Consider the following 18,123-nt stretch of genomic DNA (forward strand, 5'->3'; position numbering starts at 1 on the left):
GGGAAGTTTATTACTTCTACAGCCATATCATTATTAGCTGCAATGGGTCAGATGGGTGACTGGACTGGTGGGGTGGGCAGGATGAGTTAGCACGGATGGTGGGTGGGTAATGGGAATAGAGGTCCATGGTAGGAATAGGACCATGGGGAATATATCCCTGGGGAAATGGGCATATGGATCCTTGGAACATAAGTTGAATGGGTAAACTGGAACCCCGGGTCTTCTCCCAGAGGGGGAGTGGCCACCCAGGATCCCAGGGAATGGCGGTATGCATTGTCATGACGTTTTACCCATGCAGTGCCAGTTACCCCAGCTAGTATCATATAGGCATCAATCTTTGATGATTATACATTTTGGTACTTATTTTGTGTAGCAAGTATGAGGTCAGTTTCAGTTTAGCTTATTCGTTTCAGAAATAAACTGTAGTTCCAGTTCAGTAAATGAACATTTAATTTTTTCCCACTCCACTGAGTGCATGATGCACCATACTTCTCGGGGATGGAGGAGGAGGAGATAGAGGAGTAGGAGCAGGAAGAGAACGTGTTTCTCAGAGAACGTGTTTTCTGGCAGCCGGAAACGCCTGAGAAGAACGAAATTTTACACAGAAGTAGACCTCCAACAGGACTAGATTCTAGGCAGGGTGGCACTCGCAAGGGTTGCTCCCCTTGTGGGAAACAGTTCTGGAGGGTCCCAATGACAGCCAGTGGGAACAGCCATAGTTTTTCTCCCAAGAATACTAAATTTTGCACAGTGGTAAACCTCCACCTAGGCTAAGTTTTAGGGAAGTGGGATTCTCGAAGGCCGACGTCCATAGTGAGCTGTTCTCAGGGTCACAAGACACATATTTCCCTTCTGCACTACGGTTCAGCACCACTGCCCTCAGCCAGGCAGCCCTAGTAGGTTAGGTTAATGCTAGAGGGTTAAGTTAGTTTCACACAAGTAATTTGGCCTATGAAACACACTGAGCATATTTCCGAGAAAAACCTATGGTTAGTTTTGAAACGGCGGGGCCAGCGTCGTTCCTGGCTGACTTGCCTGGTGGTGATACTGAACCGTAATACAGAAGGGAAATATGTATCCAGGACAATGTAGGGATGCACGGCCATTTTTTTTTTCTAGAAACACGAAATTTCGCACAGGGATACATCTCCTCGTAGACCAGGATGAGATCCCCGAGGGCCACCCGCCAACGTGGGAGGTGGGACCCTCAAGGGTTTCCTGCTGTGGAGTAAGGTTGCATAATTTTTTCCCTAACATTTATTATTTATTGTTATTTTTTACTAGTCTAACTACAGAGGAAAGACAATATTTACTTGCACTAAAGGAGAACATTCATTAAATGTTTTGTAAGAACACATCCTGAATTCAGTGGATTATAAAAACCTTATTCCCAGGATTTGAATAAGAGTGAGATTGAATCGGAAAGTGTATGAGTGTGAGGTGGTTGAGAGGAGGTGAGGAAGGCCTAAATCCATCAACATCATCATCATCACCATGCCCCCTTTTCCAAATGGGATGAGCAGGGTACAAAAGCAAGAAAAAAGAAATAATATGATAGTGGTAGAACTAAAAAATACTATGCCCAATGAAATGGGCTACACACCCATCTATTGACTATTCAAGCCCCTGGAATCCTGGTTTCACCTCATAGGTACACCGCTTGATATGTAGCTTAATAATTACATATCTCACAGAGTCAGTCCAAAGACTGCTAGATTTAAAAAAAAAAGGGGGGGGGAGGAGAGAGGCAGCCAAATCGCTGTCATGCATTCCTCAATATAAAATTCATCCTACCAGTTTGATCTCTCGTCAGGTCCCTAGCCTTGTCAGCCCCCATACCTTTCATTCTCACACGCTCATTTACCAATTCCACCTTTTTCTTGTCCTACCAAACTACCTCCCACCTTCAAACTCAATCACGTATACTATTTTCACCACTCCATAATTACCAGTGCTCTCCATATGACCATACCACCTAAGGATACTGTCTTCAGCTCTGTTGTCCACGGAATTCCTTACTCCACATCTTTTACAGGTCATATTATTTCTTATCCTACTCACTCCACACACGTTTCTCAAGAACTCTATCTCCCCCACTCTAACTTCTAACTTTTCATTTTCATGCCACCCCAAAGTCCTTCACACATATATAACTGTGGGCACTAATACTCCTTCATGCAATGCTCTTGCAGCTTCCACATTCAGACCTCTGTTTTAGATCAAGATCATCAGAGCACCAGCCACTTTCCTTCCCTGTAGGCTACCACTCTACTTTCAACTTCCTTTGCACATTTATTTCTCTTTGGTGTCGCTGCACTCAGGTACATAACTCTCTTATTCGTTCAAGTCGCTTTCCAGTCACCAGAATATCACACTGCAAATCACTTTCTCAATCAAAACCCATAACTTTACTTTTATACTTTCAAGGCACGATGCTGGCAAACATCAACAATATTCCGCACCGGTTTGCAAAGCTCCTGTTCATTATTAGACAGCCGTACAGCATCATTTGCATACATCAGATTATTTTCCATATTTACTTTCAAGGCAGGACGTTCACAGTCATCGACAAAACTCCGCATCAATCTGTAGAATTCCTCTTCACTATTAGCCAGTAGCACAGCACCATCTGCATATATCAGTTCTGAAGCAGTCCACTCTTTGTCATTCGCTGTTATTTTCATTCTCTTCTACAGTATATCACTTGGGTTTTTATCTGTCTCTTAACCCCATCCTTATAAACATCGAACAACCCTGAGGACATCACACATCCTTGTCTTACCACAACACTGCTGTTATATCCCTTGGTTAGACAACCCTAAACTCATATATAAGATTTACTGCCGTTATAAACACTCTCAACAACATTCAGCATTTTCCCCTTAACACACATGTGCAAAATCTTCGGTAAATGCCCTCTGTTTAGTTTGTTGTAAGCTTTCTGTAGATCCAAAAATACAGTAAATACCTTATTGTCTTTTCTGCAAGCTTTCTCCACTATATCTCTGCTACTTGTTTCACACATTCCCTGTCAATCCTTAATCCTCCTTGTTCGTCACTCTCCAGGCCTTCTTTTCAAGTCCTTACTCTCTCAGCGATAATTCTTCCATGCACTTTTTCTACTGTACACAACAGATGTATACCTAAGTAATTTTTAACTCACTTCGATCACCTTCATTTATTTATTTACTAGCAGGGGTACCCGGCATTGCAGTCAAAAAGGCGAACACTCTATTCCTATTTGTTCTAGTTCAATCTTTTTTTTGCTACCCCAGAAAGACCATGTACCTCTTATGCGTTCGAAGAGAGATTATAAGATTTCCAGGGACTTTCTATTTCAGCTTTCGCAGACTAACAAACAGTATTTGTGGGCACTTGTTCACTGTTACAAGTGACCTCAAATGACCTCGGAGGTCAACCTCACATAGCCTATGTCCAAACTGGAGGTCATGTGAGTTTCCATGCCAGAAACTGGGCTGCTGGGTCCAGTCGTTCAAGCGCATATTATCGGTGACCTCAAATGACCTCATAAGTCAGCCTCACATAGCTTATGTCCGAACTGGAGGTCATGTGAGTTTCCATGCCAAAAACTGGGCTGCAGAGGTACCCGGCGTTGCCCGGACCAAATAGGCAAACACCCTACAGGTGACCTCAAATGACCCTGATCTGAATTTTGACCCCCCCTAAAATCATCCTTGGGTCACCCTGATCCAGAAAATATATTGGTTTGTGGGTCTCTGGCCTATGATTTGGAAGTGATTGAAGGACAAATATTATATATATATATATATATATATATATATATATATAAATATATATATATATTGATATATGTATGTATCTATCTATCTATCTATCTATATATATCTATATATATCTATATGTATCTATATATATATCTATATCTATCTATCTATCTATCTATCTATATCTATATCTATCTATCTATCTATCTATCTATCTATCTATATATATATATATATATATATATATATATCGTTCAAAGACAGTCACAGCCTTCTTACACACCTTTGGTACAGCTCCACTCATCCAAGCTTTCTTACATATTTCCAAAAAAAATTCATTCCGGTCTCACCGCTACTTTTGACTACGGTATCTCTGCATATACATCACCAACACTTGATGCCTTTCCATTTTTCAAATGTTTCATAGCATTCTTCATTTTTGCCAGTGTCACATTTTCTGACATCATGTTTCTTCTTTGCACACCCAGTGATATTTACTACCACTCTACCCTCATTCTTCCTATTCATCAGCCTTTCAGTATTATTTTTCATCTGTTCCGCACTTCACTTTCATTTGTAAGTATCCTTCCACATTCATCCCTCACACTGTTACAGTTTTTGTCATCTTCAATCCTACATTTCGACACCTCTTTCCAGAATCATTTCCTGTCTTCAAAAGAGGTTAGATTTATTTTTCTTTTGGTATCATGAATTAACTCTCATTTTTCTTTTTAAAAGCCTTTTCATGCGTGTATTGCTATTTTCTCCTTTACTCTGATACCCTTTCTTGCATCCATTCTTGACACGTCTTTATCTTTTCCTCCATTTCCCTTTCAATCTCTGCATTCCACCAAGTAAGGTTTCTTAGTAGTTGCTACCCTCGCTACACAAACCTTTGTAGCGTTCCTAACAATACACTCTTTCAATGCACTCCACAGATTTTTCAGATGCATTTTCTCCTTGTTCATTGACTCTAACTCCTCTTAACCTTTACCTGGTATTCATCTGGCAACGAGGCGCACGGCTAAATGTTAGAGTTGTATGAGAGGGTGGTACTGTGACGCAGGAAGAGTTGTTGCCGAATATGGTCAGACACTCCAGGAGGCCCTATTATTGAGGTCACTCTTCACAGGATATGGCGTCAAACAAAAGATTTGCATATAGGTTACATTTTTCGGATTGCACAGTCAGTCATTGCCGCACAATGTCCTAATACCGGGAGTAATGGAAGTGGTAACCTAACACACAACAGATTCCATCCACACAGAATTTTGCATTAAGATCGGGCACTTTTACGTTTGTATGTGATGCAGTCACAGTCATTACACGTTCTCCTTGTACAGAGGATCGAACATTTCATGAATACTCACTGTTTATTGTAGTTCCAAATTCAGCACTCCAGTCTGATTCATGGCCTTCTCTATTTCACCGCCAGGCTCCGGTGAGCTGGAGTTTGAGGAGTTCGTGGAGTTGGCTGCCAAGTTCCTCATCGAGGAGGACGAGGAGGCGCTGAAGGAGGAATTGAGGGAGGCTTTCAGGATCTACGATAAGGAGGGCAAGTAGTGACTGTATAGTGGCATTCCTTACTTACTAGTAATTTTGCTACCCATTATAATATATAAGGAACAACCCTTTTTTGTGAAAACAGAACTCGTAGGCAACTAAAAATAGTGGTACTTTATATATATATATATATATATATATATATATATATATATATATATATATATATATATATATATATATATATATATATATATATATATATATATATATATATATATATATATATATATATATATATAAATAATTGTGAAATATTTATTTTTATACAGTATAAATTATCATAAAAATTTAATTATTCTGTAAAGATATTGGTTCCTGGGACTTAAGAAATAGAATGAAGGGGCATCTACTGACTCTGATAGGTTTTGACCTCATGTAAAAAAAAAAAAAATCCCTGTAGCCTAATTTCAAATGCTTCGTGGGAAATAACAGAAGAGTATAACTGTGTGTGTGTGTGTGTGTGTGTGTGTGTGTTAAGTTGTCAGATATGGTAATCGTACTGTACAATACCCGGTACGTACGAAGACAGCCAGTCAGGTCCCTGCATGAACCAGCTGCTTCGTTAATCTCATACATACATTGTTTTGGCGTAACCACCAGCAGGCATAACTGTTACCTTGCAAAACAGTCACCGATAATGAGTCAGCTGACAAGTTTCAGCTGAAAATCCGTCAGCTGGTAAGACTGTAAGCTGGCATATTCGTCAGCACAATAGTAAAGATGTCTATCTATCTATCTACTGCTAGACGCCTTAATCCCGTACGGGGTGGCCACAAACAAATCGCCTTCATGTCGCCCTGTCCCCCGCCATTTCAGAGTCCTGCTTCCAGCTCACACTCCCCTCTCTCATATACCTCTTCACTCCATCCCTCCATGTCATCCTTGGCCTCCCCCTCCTTCTCCCCGCCCCCTCCACCTCACTCTCATACACTCTCCTCGTCAGTCTCTCATTCTCCATCTTCTCCACATGGCCAAACCACCTCAGTGTGTTTCTCCTAACGCTTCCTCTCACATCCACATCCACACCACATCGCTCCCTCACTTCCTCATGTGTCAGTCTGTCTCTCCATGTGACTCCACAGCTCCTCTCAAATAACTCATTTCCACTGCTCTCGTTCTCGACTTCTGTCCCTCCAACAAAGTCCAAGCTTAACCTCCATACGTTAGAGTTGGTATCACAATACTGTCATGTATATGTCTCATTACAGTAATTTCCTAAATGATTTAAGCCCTAGATAGGTAACCCTAAATTCAAGGTCGTATAAGGGAAACCCTGGGTCTCTTGGACTCACTGCTGGAATCAGTAAAATTAATGTATAAACTTGCATTTTATTGATACAAAAGGGTACGAAAATAAAAGCACAAAGAGGCCCCCTGGAAGGAATCACACCAACCGCAAACCGATACTTATCTAGCACGGGTTGGAATATGACCTTGACTTACTTTCGAGCTCGTGTGAGATTTTCATCCCTACTACACACCTGTCATATTTGTGATGATATCTTGAGCGACTGCAAAGTTATCGTGCTAACAGACACAGTGACAAACAAACTGGAAACAATACCAGATTCGCTATCACGGCTGGTAAAAACTTTCTGACCTTATAAAGCACTGAAGTAATCCCAGTACTAAGCAATGTGTTACTTAAGTGTCCATGCGGGTGTGGAAATACAGGAGAAACAAACAGGTGCATTCACATAATTCATATATTTTTTTTGTGTCAGACTCTGGGCAAAGGCTTCAGGGCTTATCCCCAAGGCATATTCCCAAGGCCCAATAATCCTCCTACGTCTCTACATGTCACCACTTCGGCGTTAACATCCACCATCTATATTGAATACATGCTAGGGCTGTCTCATACAGGACTGGTGTATTGGTATTAAAGGGGATGTTTTTATGACATGTCGGCGGGTCTTCTGGTGGATCAGTAACGTCTACTTTTAATGAAATTCAAATCACAAACCGTTCCTGCCCCAGCCGGGATTAGAACCGGAGTCCATTAGGACTACAGACCACCTCTCTACCGATTGCATCACCGCCTCCCATGTTCTATAGGAACATGGAGGCCATATATATAAGAATGAATACAGGAAATACGTGTAGTTTTATCTGAAAGGTAGAATCAGTTTATTAAGCAATTAGGAGAATACACATTTTTTTCGGGCATGAAAAAGGGATATTGTGTGTACAGTAGTATATGTTTGAGCGTAGTATGATGAGCTTTGTCCAAGAGAGGTTGTAGGAGCTGAAGGTGATGGAGGGTGAAAGTGGGAAGTCAGTGTTTGAATGTCTGACGCCTGGTGCTTTGATTTCGACTGGGACATTTTCCTTGGACGGCAGAATACTTCAAGAGGGGATCTTCGGCTCAAGCCACAGTGACTTAGAAAAATGCTGGATACGACGCCGATGACCAGCCTCAGACGCCGTGCTTTTGCATGGAGGGTGGCCAGTGAAGTGACGTGTCATGAGATGGACTAACGCTGACGAACAAGTACGAGTATTCTGATGATACAGAAGAAGGCTTGCGGTCTAAACAGGTTTCAAGAGATGGACGGACAATAAGATGTGTCTTTTTCATGAGGCTGAGAAGTTAAACGAACTGCTATCCTGGAAATTATGGATGTTCCCTGGCGCCCTCCGAGGACAGATGACTTTGACTTTTGGTTTGAAACGAGACTTGGGCTAATGGGTGCAGTCTCCATGCTAGACAGTAAAAGGTTGGAAGGTAGGCTGTGCCTGTTATCGTTCCCACTTGTACTGGCGGCAGCCTGATCTGCGCCGCTGCTAAAATCCTCACTGTTGTAGGAGACAACACTCATCTGATTTGTCTTCCTCTGGGAGAAAGAATGTGGAACATCATCAGGTTATTTCTGCTATTAATTCCTGATACCTTCATCCTTTTGAACATCAGGAAAAAGTAATTAACTCAACCACACTGCATGTTGACTTGAAAAGAGCAATGGCAGTAAGCCCAACAATTGCTATGTTAACTCCTCTATTCTTGCCTCACTCCTAGGATAGTCTGGTGACGCGCATTTCTTCTGCACCATCGCACTACCCCAGTTTTAGAGAATGGACGGCCTCGTGGTGTATTTTCATAAAGGAGCACCGGGGCGGTTGTTTGGCAGGCAGAGGTTGTGGAGAATCTGCCAGAAGGAAGAGGGGGAATTAGTTAGCCTGCTCGTAGGTAACTCTGATGAAGAGACAGCTGGACGTTTATGTAGTGAGAAGTTGCTAGAGGTGAGAAGAGACCACTAATCTGAAGGGCTGAATTTTGGTGTAAAAGTTTAATCTTTAAATCCTTACCTTAGCCACGACTGCAGGTCGTCTGTGGCGAGCAAGCTTCCTTTGGGTGTACATAGGTGGTCGGCGATGCTCAAGTTGGTAAATGTCTCCACTGAAGTGGTCAGGTGGTTTGGTTACCATATAACTTTAGCTGAGGAGGCTGGCAGTGTAAGGTGTTTTTTTTTTTTTTTTATGTACTCAGTACTGAATACATGCTAGAGCTGTCTCATACAGGAATGGTGTATTTGTATTAGTGGGGATATTTTTACTACATATCGGCGGGTCTTTTGGCAGATCAATGGTCTGCTTTAACGAAATTCTCATCCTTAAACTGTTTCCAATCCCAGGTAGGATTCGAACCTAGGCCCATTAGGACCGCAAGCCACCACCGCCTCCCCAGTTATCCTAGTGACTGTGGCACTGTCTTAGGTCAGCACAGTAATGGATGAGGTGGAGATGGTGAGGGTATGAGAGTAATTCAGAATACCGTATTTTCTTCTGGTAGCATTGGTGTGGAAGCAAAGGCTGGATGGTTGGTCATATCAGGTGAATGGAATTTAAGGCTTTGAAGTTTCATTAATATAGTGCTTTGTGGAGTAGCTTGAATATAACGTTAGTGATGTGAAGCTGTGTAGGAATAAAGTATGACTGGTGTGTCTGAGGTGTATTTGGCTGGGTTATAGAGGATGTTTAGGTGTTTTACAGGACTGAGAAGGTATGACGAAGTGGTTTGTGAGTGACACATGGTAGATGTGGTGGTTGGAGTGGGGTGGAATGTTGGAGTTGTGGCGTTTGTGGGGTGGATATGGAGCTGGGGGATGAAGAGATGAACGTGCCGATTATGTAGTATTTATGTTAATGACGACTTGGAAGGGTTTAGGAATGAACGTACTAGAGAAAGGGGACGATCTTTTTTTTTTTTTTATGCGAGGAAGAAGGAACCAAAGGCCATGAGCCCGCAATAACAGTTTCTTCCAAGAGAAAAACAAAATACAATAGAGAGCCAAATTCAAGATCCGATCATTTCGAGATGCCTGGACACACTGCGTTTGAAAGACTGGAGATCATAGGCAGCAGGAAATACAGACAGAGAGAGACAGTTCCAGAGTTGACCTGTTGCATAAATGAAGAACTGGGAGTAACGGTTAACTCTTGCATTAGAGAGTTGGACAGAAAAGGGATGAGAGTTTGCTGCTAGACGGGTGCTAAGCACCCGTCGTAGAGGTGGAACAATGCATGCAGACAGTTCAGAGGAGCAGTGACCATTAAAGTAGCGATAGAAAAGAGATAAAGATTGAAACCATCTGGCAAGTGGTCTACTGCCCACACACTGGTGAAAATTAAGCAGACACAATTAGGTCTATTTGAGAAGCGCTCTCCATATGACAGTTTCATCTGTCTGTCTGTTTATATATTTGTCTGTTTGTCTACTCCTTGTAGGGCCACAATTTAGCACTCGTTCTGAAAAAAAAAAATTCAGAAGGTAAACATCCATAAACCCTGGAAGCTTATTGTTTTTCATCAAAATCGGTCAAAAACCATTAGCTTTGTGACTGGTTGAAACCCCTCAATGGTCGTGGGTCTGAAAACTGTTGGGACCTGGTGGCCGGCTCATGCACCATTTTTTTGAAAGTTGATTTTTTTCTTCCCAAATTGAAGAGAAACACCTGGCCCACTTGGCATTGAAACTTTTAGCTTCTTAAACCCATCCTGTGCAAACCCATGATGTGCAAAAAAAAAAAAAAAAAAAAAATCACCAAATGACTGCCTTCATGCTAGTGAAAACTAAGCAGACACAATCGGATCAGTCCGGCAATTGCTCTACCTATGCAGTTTATTTGTTTGTTTGCACTCTGCAGGTCACAATTTTGCACCAATCTTTCTGGAAAAAAGATCAGAAGGTTGATATCCATAAATCCTGGAGGCCTATTGTTTTTCATCAAAATCGATCGAAGGTGCTGGGCTAGGAGGATGTTTGAAACCCCCTAATGGCCTTGTGTCTGGAAATCGTTGGGACTCAATGGCTGGCCGGGCACCATTTTTTTTTTTTCATATTTAAAAATTGATTTTTTTTCTTACCAACTTGAAGAGAAACGTCTGGCACACCTGTCAATGCAATTTTTAGCTTTCTAAACTCATCCTGTGCTTCGTAATGAAGCGTGAAAATTTTGGCCAAATGACTCTCTACACACCAGCAAAAACTAAGCAGAAAAGTGAAAATACATCGCACTGAGAATTATCCATATTATCATCCCCCTTATATTCCAGTGGTTCTGAAATCGTTTGAAATGAATCCAAATTTCATTCCAGTCCATCTGAGAAGTGATCGACCTATGGCTTCATTGCTTGTCGGAAACGAAAAATTCAGCAAACACGTTGGTCGTTTGAGTATGTTTGTCTGCGTTCTACAGGTCACAATTTTGCGCCAGTCATTCTGAAAAAAAAAAAAAAAAATCAGAATATAGGTATGCATAAACCCAGGATGCCTATTACTTTTCATCAAAATCGGTCAGTGGCCCTAGGCCGGGTGGGGGGTTGAAATCCGTCAATGGCCATGGGTCTAGAAATCATCGGGTCCCAGTTGCCAGCCCAGACACCATTTTTTCAGATTTCGAAAATCGATTTTTTCCTTACCAAATTGAAGAGAAATGTCTGGCTCACTTGGCAGTACAATTTTTAGCTATCTAAACCCATTTCGTCCTTAGCAATGAAGTGCGAAAAATTTTGCCAAATGGCAGATGGTGTCTACACACCAGTGAAAACTAAACAGACTCAATCAAATCCATCCGGTAGGTGCTCTACTATGGCAGTTTTATCTGTCTGTCTGTCTGTTTGTTTCTCCACTCTCTACAGGTCACATTTTTTTGCCAATTATTCTGGAAAAAATAAATCAGAACATTGATATCCAGAAATCCTGGAAGCCTATTATTTTTCATCATAATCGGCCAAAGACCCTAGGTTGGATGGAGGGTTGAAACACCCCCAATGGCCGTGGGTCCTGAAGTCGTCAGTACCCTGTGACTGGCCCAGGCACCATTTGTTCATATTTCGAAAATTGATTTTTTTTTTCTTACCAAACTGAAATGCCTGGTGCACCTGATAATGGAATTTTTAGCTTCCTATATCCTTCATGCATTTTGCAATGAAGCACAAATTTCTTTTCCAAATAACTGCCTACATTCCCTTGAGATGTAAGCAGAGACATTCGGAACCATCTGGCAAGGGGTCCACTCCCTACACGCCTTTGAAAACTAATCATACACAATTGGATCTATCTGGGAAGCATTCTGCCTATGGCAGTTTCATCTGTCTGTGTGTTTATGTGTCTGTCAGTCTGTTTGTTTGTTTGTCTGCTCTTTGTAGGTCATAATTTAGCACTCTTCATTCTGAAAATAATTCTGAGGGTAAATATCCATATACACTAGAAGCTTATTGTTTTTCTTTTCTTTTCTTTTTCTGTTGATTTCAGTGAAATTGTTGGATATGTCGGTCATTGGCCAAGGAAGAATTGATTCAGTTTTTGAAGGAGATCTGAGTTGTCTGGTATAGGCATTGCCAGAGGAATACGCTTTCTGAATGCACTTGACATGTTCTGCCTATGCCAAACGGGTCCATTAATTGTTATTTTTCCGCTTTTCACTGGACAAGGTTTATAAGTGTGGCAGTTTCCTGAGAGGCAGGCCGACAGTAAAGATTTCATTGTTTAGGATGTTGTCCTGTTGGTGTCATTGTCCTACTGAGTGAAGATGGCCTGATACTGGAGATGCAGTTGTAGCTTTTACTCATGTTTTTGCAGATGTCGCTAGTGATGTGGATTAGTATAGTTGGCCATTTATGACTGTAGCACAGATTTTAAGCTCCTCATAGGAATCGATTGTCCAGTAACAAGCAATTCGATAATGACTATAGTTGCCTGGTGAGAGAAGCAGAGACCCCAGGTGGTTTGTAGGCTGCACAGTGAGTGTGATTTGGTGTCCAGACATTAAGTGGCTTACAGTAGGAGAGTTGCAGGTCTGTGGTATGGAGCATCAGGCTGCTTGATGGTGCAAAATGCTGGCTAATGTTGTGGCTTCCATATGTAGTGTTTGTTACGTAGTGGCTGACAACTCTTTTTTTTTTTTTTTTTTTTTTTTTTTTTTTTAAGGAGGTCAAACCCCAAATACCCCAAGATACTTGAGTTGTTCACATGTAGGACGTGGATTTACAGTAATTGGATAGTGTATCGCTTTCTTTTGTCATATAGGGAATATTCTCATTGTGGTATGATGCAGCCTTGTACTTCTGTAGGGAGGATGGTGGTGAATGGGATGGACTGAACTGCTGGACATGCCTGGCGTAGATGGATCCTGCCAGACAAAGTTAGGCAAACAGAAATGTTTTGGAGGAAGATGTTGTGGTATAATGGGGACCTGTCTGACAGATCACTCCCACCAGGTGACCAGTCTGTGAGGTCGTGCCTAGAAATCGAATGGGCAGAAATCTGGCAAGAGAGTTTCGGTGCTGCCTATTTGAGATGGCTGAGCCAAAGCTATAGGGTCACTTCCAGCTGAATGGCACTCCAGGGCTTGCAGTCTGGTTGGCCTGGCGGTGTGCAGTGGATTCAGTGGCGCCCTGTGACAGAGATAGGTAGTATCTAGTATTTTAGTTGAGTTATGGCTGGATTATCAAAGGCCACCTTGGCTTTAGTAGTAGTAGTAGTAGTAGTAGTAGTAGCAGTAGTAGTAGTAGTAGTTAGTAGTAAGTAGTAGTAGTAATAGTAGTAGTAGTAGTAGTAGTAGTAGTAGTTTCAATTTCAATTTCAATCAACTTTATTTCGTATCTCTCGATACATAGAAAATAATACATTTCACCATCATAAAGATTGTAGTAATAGCAGCAGCAACAGAACCGTATAAGCAGCAGCAGCAGTACATACATACCCGGTAATTATACAAAATACTGTACATATGCACATTACACAGTAGTTGGTGTACTGTACAATTATATATAAAAGAAAAAATCACATTAAAAAACCTGAAGGCATCACAATGCATACACACATTATTATCCTATTAGAGAAAAAATAGCATCAATAAAATATTTAAAAAGAAATGTCCAAGGTAAAAAATAAAGCTGTCATCAATACAATTAAAAAGAAGTCCTAGGTGAAATATACAGCTAGCATCAATAAACAATACAAAAGGTCCAATAAAATATAAAAGATATAATCAGTAAAAAATAAAAGGTCCAAACAAAATATCAAAGCTAGCATCAATAAAAATAAAAAGCTCAAATAAAATATAAAAGCTTGCAGCCATAAAAAATAATGAGGTCTAAATAAAATATAAAAGCTAGCAACCATAACAAATAAAAAGGTCCAAATAAAATACAAGAGCTAGCAGCCATGAAAAATAACAAAAAAGTCCAAATAAAATATAAAAGCTAGCAGCCATAAAAAATAAAAAAGTCCAAATAAAATATAAAAGCTAGCAACCATAATAAATAAAAAGGTCCAAACAAAATACAAGAGCTAGCAGCCATGAATAATAAAAAGAGCCAAATAAAAATACAGTATAAAAGCTAGGAACCATAAAAAATAAAAAGGTCCAAATAAAAATATAAAATATAAAAGCTAGCAACCATACAAAATAAAAGGTCCAAATAAAATATAAAAGCTAGCAACCAAAATAATCACCCTCCTAACACTCTGTTCACTTCCTTACAGCCCTCTTCCACCTTCCATTTCCTGATTTCTTCCTCATTCCAGTAAAATATTACACCTGCACTCGTGAACCAAGAATGTGTGTGTGTGTGTGTGTGTGTGTGTGTGTGTGTGTGTGTGTGTGTATCCCCACGGGAACCATTTTATGGTGAGGAGTTTGCATGCCCTGCAAATCTGGTGGCCATGCCAGCAGGGAGGAGATCCCCCCCCCCCCTCCCGGACTCAACAGGAAGACAGGGTTACCCATGCTGGAGGGGTCATCAGTGAGGGATCAGACAAAGTGTTCCCAGCCCCACTGCCTTGTGGATTGCCCTTGGATGGGTTAAGGCCACGGAAGTAAACTCCGAACAAAAATCCGTGAGTGGAGTCTCACGGAAGGCGGGGCTTGACAGACAGAGCCCGCAACAGACTCCTGCAACTCTGTTTAGTAGATGGTTGTCGTAAATCTTCATGCCACCATCACAGGCTGAGAAGGGCCAAGTCATGTGATGGTAAGGACAGCACACCCACACCATCACACGGAATCTATTCATTGCACAAACCCACTGCTATACTTACCTCCCATTTCATCCTTTAATCAAAATCAAAAGACCTATGGCAACAGGATAGGGTAACAGTGACAGGATATGGATGTGGCAGACTTTAGCAACCCCACTTAATAGATGGTTGTCATGAATCTTAATGCCATCATCACAGGCTGAGAAGGGTCAAGTCATGTGGTGGTAAGGACTGAGCACCCTCACCATTACACCAAATCCATTCATTGCAAAAGTCCTTCCATTTCATCCTTTCATCAAAATCAAAAGAACTATGGCGACAGGATAGGGTGGCATTGGTAGATCACGGATGTAGCCTAAAGTCGCTAGCCTTAGTCCTGCACATAGGTGGCACTGGCCCAGTGGTCACTGGCATGATGCCATAGGAGCGGGACATTCCTTTGGCAGCATCCAGTGTGACTAAGCAGCCAGATATGGACGCCCAACTGCTTACCCTGATGGGAAGGGTTTAGAAAAGGTAACCTTAACATTTGCTGGTCCACACAACCTAGGCAGATAACAGCATCTGTCAAGGCATCCCACACTGCGGTCAGAAACCCAAAGAATCCCTCTTATTCATGCTACCTGGAATATACGAATCTTGCTTGATACTGACAATGACCCAGGTCCATGCTGTAGAACTGCCCTTATTGCCCACGAATCTACCTGTCTACCTATTGCCAGACGCCTTAATCCCTTATACGGGGTGGCCACAAATAAATCGCCTCCACGTCACCTGGTCCCCCGCCATTTCACTGCCCTGCTCCCAATTCACACACACCCTCTCTCATATACCTCTCCACTCCATCCCTCCATCTCATCCTTGCCCATCCCCTCCCTCTCTCCCCATCCACCTCACTCACATACACTCTCCTTGTCAGTTTCACACTCTCCATTCTCTCCACATGGCCAAACCACCTCACTAACACTTCCTGTCACATCCACATCCACACCACAACGCTCCTTCACATCCTTATTTGTCAGTCTGTCTCTCCATGTGACTCCATAGGCTCCTCTCAAATAACTCATTTCCACTGCTCTCACTCTTGACTTGTGTCCCTCCAACAACGTCCAAGCTTCACTTCCGTACGTTAGAGTTGGTATCACAGTACTGTCATGTAATGATTTTTTCACTTCCATGCTCACTTCCCTGTTTCTTATCATTGCCTTCAAGGAACCAGCAACCTTTCTTCCTTGTTGTACCCTTTCAAGCACTTCACCCTCCAAACTTCCATCCTCACTCATCACACCACCCAAGTACTTAAACGTACTTACATTTTCCATTTCCTCATCATCCAACCTCACTGTACATTCACTGACTTCACTCTCTCGAAGACCATAACTTTCCTCTTCCCTACATTCACCTTTAGATTCCGTTTCTTACACACTCTCCCAGACTCATCCACCAAGCCTTGCAGCTCCCCTTCTTATTCACTTAACAACACAGTATCATCTGCAAACAATTGTACAGGGAGTTTCCAAACACTGCCATCTCTCCTTAGGGCCACTCCAACATCCACTGCCCTACCTTGTATCTATTTTATAACCCCATTCATATACAGATTGAACAACCATGGAGACCTGACACATCCCTGTTTCAACCCAACCATCAAATAGAAAAACTCACTCAGTTCACTATCCATACGCACTGCAGCCTTAGCACCCTCATACATACTCTTCACAGCATTCAACAACTTCCCATCTACTCCATAATTCTTAATACTTTCCACAAACCTTGTCTATCCATCCTGTCATATGCTATCTCCAAATCCATTGAGGCCACATACATCTTCTTTCCCTTCTCTAGAAACTTTTCCACTAAAGCTCTAAAAATGAATATCTGATCTACACAAACTCTTCCCTTCCTAAAGCCTCCCTGATCTTCTCCAACTAATTCCTCTGATATTTCCCTAACTCTGTCAATAAGTATCCTATCGTATACTTTTCCTATTACACTAAGAAGACAAATGCCCATATGATTACCACACACTTCTTTTCCCCCTTTCCCTTTGTACATGGGAATAATTATACCTGACTTCCAATCCTTCGGGACTCTACCTTCCTCCCAGGCCAATCTGCACATCTTCCACAAACATTCTACTACTCTCTCTCCCTCATGCCTTAGCATTTCACCACACACTCCATCAATTCCTGGGGCTTTCCCCATTCTGACTTTCTTCATTGCTTCCACAACTTTCATCCTACTGATTTCTTCCTGTCTTCTCACCTCCCCCCTTCTCCCAGCCATTCCCCAGCCACTTATACTCCCATTACTTTCATTCTTTATGTTCAACAATTCATTAAAGTGTTCTCTCCATCTGCTCACTTTTTCTCCCTTCTCAACTAGTAATCTACCATTTTTATCTTTCACTCCCCTACTAACTTCATTGCCACCCTGTCTGACTCTCTTCACCTCTTTCCAGAACATTTTCTTGCATTCCCTCCACTTGACACTCAAATTCCTTCCAAATTCCTCATCCACTCTCTTTTTACTCTCTCATATTAATCTTTTCACCTCTCTCTTCCTTTCTATATATAACTCGCTCTTCTGTCTCTCAACTTATTCCACGCCCGTATTTCTCACCCACTCATTATATGCCTTTTTCTTTTGTGCCACAGCCTGTCTTGCCTCTTCATTCTACCTTGCTGTTCCTTGCACCCCTTTCGTCTTCTCTTCTCCCCACACACCACCTTCCATGCTGCACAGATTTCTTCTGTGAATATCTTGGACACACCTTCCACGTCCCCCATCTGCTCCAATCATATTTACCCAATCGTTCCTCCACTTCTCTCTTATATTCTGCCTTATTCTCATCCTCTTGTAACCTTTCCACTCTCCTTGCATCTACTTCTTCCTCCCGTCCTTCTCTTCTTCTATTTCTCCATTTTTCTTGGACCTTGATTCTGTCCATCAAACTTGGTGGTCAGAAAGTCCACTCCCCCAACCTCTATATGCTCTTGCATCCGTTACACATTCTCGATCCTTTCATCCACGCAGATATAATGAATCATTTCTTCCTTTCATTCAGTTCACCATCCACCCCTTTCATCACTCGCCATGTATACCTGTGGATCATTTTGTGCCTGAAGAGGGTATTGGCTATCACCATCCCCCTCCTGGCACAAATGTCCACTAAAGCACTGCCATTCTCATCTATCTCAGCAGGCACACCCCGCTCACCAACTACTCCATCCACCTTCACATTCCCTACTTTACCATTCATATCACCAATCAATAACACTCTCATTCCTTTCAAACTTTTCCATGCACACTTCCACATTTGTCCAG

General features: G+C 41.9%; 1 protein-coding gene across 1 annotated transcript in view; it reads left to right on the forward strand.

Annotated features, from left to right (window-relative positions):
• Positions 1-18,123, forward strand: part of LOC145417815 (troponin C) — a 112,835-nt gene that overhangs the window by 78,062 nt on the left and 16,650 nt on the right. Inside the window, exon 4 of the mRNA XM_080286437.1 lies at positions 5,182-5,301. Within this exon, the coding sequence (XP_080142563.1) occupies positions 5,182-5,301 (120 nt within the window). The remainder of the gene's footprint in view (positions 1-5,181; positions 5,302-18,123) is intronic.

The sequence above is a fragment of the Coenobita brevimanus genome, chromosome 111, assembly GCF_032717465.1.
Source record: "Coenobita brevimanus isolate Jiangsu-jjx chromosome 111, ASM3271746v2, whole genome shotgun sequence".
Classification (NCBI taxonomy): Eukaryota; Metazoa; Arthropoda; class Malacostraca; order Decapoda; family Coenobitidae; genus Coenobita; species Coenobita brevimanus.